This window comes from Cebus imitator, unplaced genomic scaffold, assembly GCF_001604975.1.
Source record: "Cebus imitator isolate Cc_AM_T3 unplaced genomic scaffold, Cebus_imitator-1.0 Scaffold17, whole genome shotgun sequence".
Classification (NCBI taxonomy): Eukaryota; Metazoa; Chordata; class Mammalia; order Primates; family Cebidae; genus Cebus; species Cebus imitator.
Window position 1 is genome coordinate 2,997,928 of NW_016107332.1, and position 9,030 is coordinate 3,006,957.

The 9,030-nt window shown below is 40.9% G+C and overlaps 1 protein-coding gene across 14 annotated transcripts in view; it reads right to left on the bottom strand.

The window, feature by feature from the left end:
* COL25A1 (collagen type XXV alpha 1 chain) overlaps positions 1-8,693 on the bottom strand; it is a 523,210-nt gene extending 514,517 nt beyond the window's left edge. For 5 of the 14 annotated variants that reach the window (XM_037731788.1, XM_017509299.2, XM_037731782.1 and 2 more), the window contains exons 1-2: positions 7,636-8,690; positions 6,479-6,548 (exon numbers count right to left, since the gene is read on the bottom strand). In XM_037731788.1, the coding sequence (XP_037587716.1) occupies positions 6,479-6,548; positions 7,636-7,932 (367 nt within the window). In that variant the 5' untranslated portion in view covers positions 7,933-8,690. Of the gene's footprint in view, positions 1-6,478; positions 6,549-7,635 lie in introns of all 14 variants that reach the window. The other 9 variants (XM_037731776.1, XM_037731761.1, XM_037731767.1 and 6 more) reach the window with 4 other exon arrangements.
* Positions 8,694-9,030: the final 337 nt, after the last annotated feature.

A 9,030-nucleotide genomic window follows, 5' to 3' on the forward strand; every position in this document is an offset into this window, starting at 1 on the left:
AATTGCAAGATGTCTGAATAAATCCCAAATGAGGCAGTAACTATCTATGTCTAAGAACTGAGTATGCAGGCACGCCACAGTCATTTTTAACACAAACCAGGGGAAAAGCATTAAATATCATGGTGCATTAAACCGCCACATGGAACTTCACCCATATTGGCAAACCAGGGAGGCTGGGGATGCGTCTATATTTAGCCATCACATACTAGGCTATAGCCGCAGCCCAGATTGACTCATACATTGTTTTCACATTCTCAGCTTCCATCAAACCACCAAGTAATGTTTATAAAGTGATAGTATGGAATAAAAACGCTTTTTCATGATAGGTTTTGGACGGTTTCCACTCAAGATAACATAGATTGATGTTATTTGGATAAATGTCTTGTGAGGTTCCCTGCAACAGGAAACGTCCCCCTGGGCTGCAAAGCAGTCCTGATTCTGACATATTTCCCCATCGGCTCTCCATCTACCTAATCCTGTTGATAAGAAGATGCCCCTCTCCATCCCTAGACCTAATCCTGACATTCAGATACTATTTTCATTAACATCACGTAGTTGATTTTACACAATGACAAGGCAATCAGAAGCACGGTAGGATATTATGGCCCTGAGAGGCTTCTTATGGCTACATATAATTTGAATGAGCCAGACTGAATTAAACTCTATGCAGAATTTACACCCTTCTCCTAAGTAATTCCCAGCTCACGGAAAAATAGAATTACTAAGGTAAGAAAGAGAAAGGAGTATTTTAAGAATTAACTTCTTAATAACTTGTAGGCAAGAGAAGCAAAAGAGAAGCTAAGAAACAAGAACATTGTTTCAAGAGGCAATTTGTCATCGGCCCTTAGGGTGACTGGGCATTTTTACCAGCTGTCACTTCTGGACCAACTCAAAGTGTTAGACCCAAACTGTTGTACTCATTAGGACTGAAACAATTTAACATGAATGCTTGAAGACACTTGGATGTCACATTGTATTGTTTGGCCTTATAAGAAGAGAGGAATGTCTGCTATTCTCATTTAAATAACATTTATAGCATTTTAATTTGATTTCTTTCTGTAAGCTGTTTCTGACTACTCTTTACCTTACATAATAGAAAATCTACACATTATTATCGCCTTACTTGATGCACTCTTTCCACTCATTGTGCAGCGTGTTAGGAAAAAAACATATAGCATAAGTGAAAAACCATGTAGAGTAGGAAACACAAGTTTTATGTGAGAAAGTAAATTTATGTTAGAAAGGTAATTTAAAGGCTCTTCTTATATAACGGGAAAGAGTATATAACCATCAAGCTATAGTTAACATTTATTTCCACCCAAAACTAAGAACACAGACTACAAGGTCAGCCACCACGGGCAATATCATTTGCATTTATGAATCTTGCTTGCCTATATGAATTGCTTGCCTGCATGTATTCTTATTTTGTACACCATCATTTACATGGACTGGGAATGTATAGAGAGACCTCAGAAGTTATCTAGTGTACTTTTTTATCTCTAGCTAAACTCTCCAAGCAAATGACTAGCTGTGCTGCAATGAAGGATTATCACGAACGTACAGGAGCCAGGTCCAGTGTTACTGTTCAGTACCCCAGACATAAAGTTTCTCTCCTTATTTAACCTAACTCTATTTTCAGGAGAAAAGTAGAAGAATAAGCCATCATCCTCCTGTCTACAACAACCCTTTGTATATTAACAGTGACTTTTTTGTTTCACATGGGTAAGTATACTAGTTATCAATGTACCTCTATCTGTTCATAAATTCTCGGAGAGCTAAAAGACAAATCAGCTTTTCACCCATTGCTAGAGCTTTTATTTTCAGCAGAAGCCAGATTTTCTCCTATTGTGAACTTCTAAAAGAGAATCATACTTTTTTCTTTATTTTATCCAGAGAAAAGAGAAAAAATTCTTTGGGTTTACAAAAATGGAAGAGAGTTTGGTCATCTGTCCCAAAGCACACTATAAATTTTCTTGGTTGCACTTGTCACACCTGTACCTTTATGTCATTTTTAAAGAATTATCTGTCATCCTCATCCAAATGTAAGCTTCATGAGGGAAGATACCAAGTCTGCCTCATACATCAACATTTTCCCAATGACTAGTACAGTATTTGGCATACAGCAGCCTCTTCATTTAACCTGAAGAACTGACAAATGCCCTTCAAAATCATTCTTGTTCAGCACTCCAATTTTGGAGATATGAAAATAGAAACTGTAAGAGTTGTTCTTGGAAATGACTTCCCAAAATTGCATAACAAGTTAACGACAAAGCCAGGATTAGAATTTTGGATTCTTTATTCCACATCCACATTCTCCATCCATAACACCACAGAGGTTCTTATACCTAATACCCTGGATGGGCAACACTACTGATGAGTAAGATACAGAAAACTTTGGTTTGCCGCCTATCTCCCAAAGTTCTTTATCAGTTGAAACACAAAAACATTCTCATAAATATGCCTGGTTTATGCATACTTTATGTAGGACTCCAAGAACAGAACCCAAAACTAAATTCTACTGCCATAGCAAAGAGCCAACTTATTCTCTCCAATTAGAGTTGATGCACAGAGGCCAAGCCACAGATGCCAGCTGAATTTCTATGGGTCACCTACTGCTAAATCAAAGATTCTGCTAAACACAGCTTCAATTTGTATGGAAATTTTTAAATTATTTTAAAAATTATTATTTTGGGCTGGGCACAGTGGCTCACGCCTGTAATCCCAGCACTTTGGGAGGCCGAGGCGGGCAGATCACGAGGTCAAGAGATCGAGACCATCCTGGCCAACATGGTGAAACCCCATCTCTACTGAAATACAAAAATTAGCTGGGCATGGTGGCACATGCTTTTAGTCCCAGCTACTCGGGAGGCTGAGGCAGAAGAATTGCTTGAGCCAAGGAGGCAGAGGTTGCAGTGAGTCGAGATTGTGTCACTGCATTCCAGCCTGCCACCTGGCAACAGAGCAAAACTCTGTCTCAAAAAAAAAAAAAGAAATTATTATTTTGGGTTTCTTTAAATCAAATACTTTTAAAAATAGAGGTTTTCTCACTGCATGAAAGAAATAAATGTGAGTTTCTCCGGGGCAGACAAGATGATCTAAAACTGGATTGTGGTGATGGCTGTACAACTCTATAATTTGTTCTAAAAATCTTAAAATTGGTAAATATTATAAATTTTACTGCAATAAAGCTGTTAAAAAATAAGTCTGAAAAGCAGTCACATAGTAAAATACTTCATTTTGTAAATATCTGGTATTAAAACTGTAAAGACATTCTTTAATATCCCCATGGTCTTTTAAGCCCAGCTCCTATACACTTCAATCATGGTTTCCCTAAAAGGTCAAAAGTTTTCCCTGCAATTTTTGTAAGAATAATTTAGGAGACTTACATAAATATCAAAAAAGAACCAATTTTATTTATATACCACTAAGAAATACTGACTGGCATGATTATCTGCATAAATAATCTCCAGATATATTTGTTTAATTAAGCATAGTGTTCTAGTCCAAACCTGCCATTAATTAGCCATTGGGTTTTTAGCAAATTGCAAAACATCTCCAAGTCTCAGTTTTCCCACCTATTTCATGTGTCTCTGTAAACCACGGTAGAGCTAAGTAGCATATAATATACTACAAAGAATAGTAATTGCTATTGTCTAATGGATAGCCACTAACATGCCAGACTATTTAGGTAAATTATTACCCTAAAGAAGGTATTATTAGTCTTTTGTGTGTGTGTGTGGGATGGGGGCAGATGAGGAAATTAGAACATAGAGAAGTTCATTAGTTTTACCAATGTCACACAGTTAATGAGTAGCAGATCCAGGATTCCAGTACAGAATTACCCAAGTCTAAATCCTATACTTATTCTCTATTCCTTGGTAGACTTTGGGCTTTTGGTTCTATCAGATGTGGGCATGAATCCTGAACTTGTCTTTACTATGTTAAGTTAATCATCTTCTCTGAGTCTCAGTTTCCTCATCTGTAAAATGAGATTACTAATACTTAACTCAGGGTCATTGTGAAAATTAAATTAGAGAGTACATCTCCTGCCATTAAAAAACATTTTTAAAAACAGCCTTTTTCATCCTTTTCCCACAGAGGTTCCTTCTTGTGTATACACACACACACACACACACACACACACACACACACACATATAAATTCTATGATTGCCTCAGAGCCTACCTGAATAAACTTCACTGGGACTGAGTTCTATCAAAAGCAATTAGAGTGAACACAAACAACATCCCATTACTTCTTTGCTATCAGCCCTTGGCTCTGTGACTGAAACTGTCAACAACAGTGTCAACTTCAAGGGGTGGGCATCTGTCCACAGGAACTGAGCTGAGGTCACAGACTTGTCTCACTCTGCCCTACAAACAGATGTCTAGGTGACAACTCTTAGTCACTGCAAACCAGGGTTAGAGCCAAACCAGGTGGGAAGTACTGATTTTCTTTTCTAATCCTCTTGGTCAGCCCATTCATTCCCTAAGACAATTCCTCACTGACCATAATTCAAAATAACTAGTTTTCCCAGGATACTATTTTCAACAAAATGTCTTCATTTTGATGATATCTGATTATTCCTCAAGAAAAAGGGAGTGTTTCCTTAATAGCAGTTTGTCAGCAGAAACCTGCTTGATTCTGCATATTAGAATGCACACCTTCAAATGTTTACCTCGAAAGTTGCCAGGTAAAAACTGATGTAATGTGGAGCTCTAGTGGTGGCAAGAGGTAAAGCAGCTGTTAGTGTGAGCCAACAAAAAAGCCTAGGAAATCTCCACTTGTTATTACATTAACATGCTAAGATGAAAAACAGTCCAAAATAATCTAAGATAATATACAGTAAATCTTAAATGTAATAGATTTCTTCTAGATTACAAGTTAGACTTCAGTAGATAGCCTACATTAGACATCATGAAATAATTACATCGTCTCAAAAAACAGAACTCAATGCTGTGGTTGTCACTTTTTTATTTTTTACTAAGTTCATTAAGAATTCTATTAATTAAACACTAGCTATTTTTTCACACAGCTAGTAAGAATACTGTATAAAAAAAACTGCTGGACTCTAAGTGGTATGATCAGTGAAGTCCTGTACCAACTGTCCTGAGAATTTAAATAATCCCTACAGGCTGATGAGGTGGTTGCAAGTTAATTCCCACACTAGAAAAGTGCCTTCCTTGAATATCTGACTTCTGAGATATTTTCCAACTTAAAACAACTAAGAATGAGACCTACACTGTCAAAGGTTAACTATTCATTTTTCTGGTACCTAACCTATATGTCTTCTCCATCAAAAGAGCTTCATTTAAAAAATAGAGCTCTATTATGTTCAAAAATTTAACAGAACATAAATAGTAAAACGTGTATAATGTACAACCTGGAGTTAACATTTAAAATTTCTAAATGTGGTGCCTTGGTTAGCTATGCCAAAACAAGTTATCATGAGGGGTAAAATGTTTCACAATATGAAAAAAAAATACAAGAATTCGCCTTTTCATATATAAGCACCTAAGTATCATGTTCCTTAATATCAAAGAAATTTTAAGAGACTCACTTTCCATGAATTACAATAAAAGAAACTATCATATTCATAAATGTATTAACAATGTTTATCTGAAATAAACATCTCAACTTATGGAAGCTTTTCATGGTTTATATGAGTTGAATGCACTAGACATTTCCAATGGCCATATTCCAGGGGCTTCTAAATTGTTAGGTCAAAGATGACTACCAAGCCCTCAAAGGTCCATGAAGACAGATTTAATGATTACCCAGGGGTTCTTATTTATGATGTCCTTCTCTATCCTTCTACTAACATGCTGCCTTTAATATGGCTCCCTGAAGCTACAAAAAAAAAAAAAAAAGGTAAAAATATAAGCGCCTCTTCTTCAGAAGTCACTGAGAATGCAAGAGTTTGTAATGGGAAGCTCAAGATAAAGAACTTATTATTTTCTTTCAGTCATCATCTCTAGCTATAGCATAGGAGATGGAACCTTTTTAATAAGATAGAAACAGCAGGGAAGGAAGTGAAGATGGTTTACTAACATAATCATATGCCAAAGGGAATAAACCAAAACAAAAAACCCTGCACTAATGCAATATGAGACACCCAGAAATTCAGAACCTAACAGTTCTACAGTCCTTTTTACCAAAGACATCAAAACAATTTAATTGAAGAATATTTCCAAATCTGTGAATCTAAGAAGTTTGGCTTTGTACATCACCTTGCCTATATTTTCTTTGGTGATTACCTCTCTCTTTGCTTTACCATAACAGCCCTTGATATGCTGCTTAAAATAATATTTGGGAATTTATTTGCCATCCTTTTGACTGAAACATGTTGATTTTATTAAAGTAAGTTGAGTCTGCATTCTTTCTTTACTATTATTACAGGTAGACTTGACAGACACAGGACCTTTGTTTCAAAATGCTCTGCTCTAGAGGAAACCTTGTTAAATAAGTTCCATTTTACCTGCTGGGCAGTTACATTCTGAAGGTGCTTCTCTTGCGATTCTTATTTTAGCCATATGTTCATAGGATTTCTGTAGGAAAAGAAGAGTTATTAACAATCATCAGTAGCACTCTAGAGAGATGGAATCTTTAGGGACTCTGGCCATATGCCTGATTTACTGGCATTTCATAACCTGCATAACTAACATTTACATATGTACTTGGACTCTAGTCAAAAAGTAATCATGCCTAAGCCCTAAAAAAATAAAATGACCACTGATAGGGTATCAAGATTGCTGGACTTGTATAACATCTTTCTCCATTCTTCCCTACCCCCCTCTCCGTCAGCTCAAGCATACGCAATCAATGTAAAAACCTAGCACTAAAATGTTGCAGTACTAGGTAAGCTGTGGCTTACCAATAACAGCCACTATTTTACACATGAAGATCAACTGCTTTATCATGCTAGGCTGCAACTACTGCCAAATAGGCTCCCCACTAGAGTACAGTTCCAGAAACCCCCCTTACTCTAGTCTAAAGGTGCCCTTAAACATGACGTAGATTCCTTTCAACTCTCAACGCCAAGGGCTCTGCATTCATAAATACACCGGCACAGCATCCTTCACCAAAAATAAAGCTACTCTAAAAAAAATGTTTAAACTTTTAATACGAAAAGATTCTATGTGTGAAATTATTGATTTTAAATTATATATGGGACTATTTCACTTTTAAGAGTGGTTACCTTTTTTTGTACATTAATAACATCTATGACCCTAACCATCTTACAACACGTAAAAGATATAACAGATGCTACCTCTGCAAGAAATATTCTCTCCACAATTGGGAAAGACTCACGCGTGACTTCAGGAAACTAAAAAGAGATGAAATGCCCTTCTCACCTTTTAGATCTTCCTACATGTATAACATGGAAACATTAAGAGAGAATGAGGGAATATTACAGACAGGCATGGAGATGTGCATATACAAATATATGCTATATCAAGGGATGTGCATATACAAATATATGCTACAGTGAGCATAGATCCTTGCCCCATACATGCACACACACACACAGTCACACCAAGTGTGCGCACAGTAAAGGGTAGTGGCCAGTCATGCACACAGAGTCACGCTTGTGTAAGATGTTGCCCACGTGCAAAATACCCCAGCCTCTCACACCTGAGCCAGAAGTCGCTCCACTTTCTCTTGCACCATAGCCTTGAGCTGATCCAGGGTATCAGGCAGCAGATGAATGGAAGGGGCCCCTTTGGCGGATTCGAGAACGGCGATCCTCGCCTGGAGGTCGTTGGTTTTCACACCAAGGTACAGACAAGACACCATGGCCACCACTGACAGGAGGGCCGCCAGGACGGCGCACGGGGGCATGGTCCGGGCACATCGCAGCCCTGCAGGGCTCGGGTCCTCGGATCCCGGCTCCCGGCCCCCTCCTTTCCCTGCGTGCTTCTTCACCAGCATCGTGGCAGGGTCGGCCGTCTCGGCTTCGCCTCCCACCCTCTACACCTCAAATAATTCTAAAAGGAAAGATAAAGGTCGAGTCCTCCAAAGTTCAGTCCCTGTGGCTGCACAACTAGTTGGTGGAGTCGAGCCCGCGAGCGGAGATGGACCCCTGCCTTGCTCAGCGTCCAGACCCGCAGGCGTGCACCATCCCCGCTTTCTTCTCTCCTCCCAGCTGGAGGTGAAAAGCGCCCTCAGTCCAGGGACTGGGTGGCGGTAGGGTAAACAGCAAGACGAAACCCACCCAGGCGGCTCTTCTGACTCCCAGAGGAGCGACACCTCTTCCGCCGTCCCCGAGAGCGGCCGCTCAGGGTCCGAGGGACAGCGGCCGAGGCGCGGCGCGGGGCCGCGGCTCGCCCTAGCCACGGAGGACCGGACCTGTTGCGCCTCTGCGAGTTTGCCTTATTTCTACCTACTCGGCGTCTTTCGGCACGCCGACCTGTTTCCCACCTGCATCCAATGCAAGGCAAAAAGGTTTGTGAGAGCACGCTACAGCGCAGCGCGAAAGGGGCGGCTAAGCGGGAGAAGACAGAGGAAAAACGAAATAAACCCAAGGAGCAAATGCTAGTCGCGAGGCCGAAGTCGCGGCTGCCCGAAGGATCTCCGCAGCCCCGCGTGCGCGATCCTTAAATACCCTCCGGGATGCTCGTGTGAGTGTGTGAGTGCGCGCGCGCTCCGAGCACGACGTCCCTCCCCCGACCCCTCCCGGCACCCGGCGTCCGGCCCGCAGCTCGCACTGCTGCGCGCCCCTCTTCCCCCGCCAAAGCCCGAGCCCGCCTCATTATCATAATGTATTCACCTTGGCCCAGCCCGCAGGCCGGCCCAGGGGACCCCCCAGGGGGCGGGAAGCTTGGGTGGGAGCGGAGCAGGAGGTCTGTGATTAGCATAATACATGCAAATCGCGGGAGCGGCCACCGTGATTGGAGAGGCGCCTGGCGACCCCTCCCCCTGCGTTGCGCGGAGTAACTTCAGCGTCCCCGAAGGCCACCTCTCCGGCCTGGGCCAGGGGCCGGAGCGGGGTCTGCTGCTCAGGAGGCGGCAACTTTGGCTGATACTGAC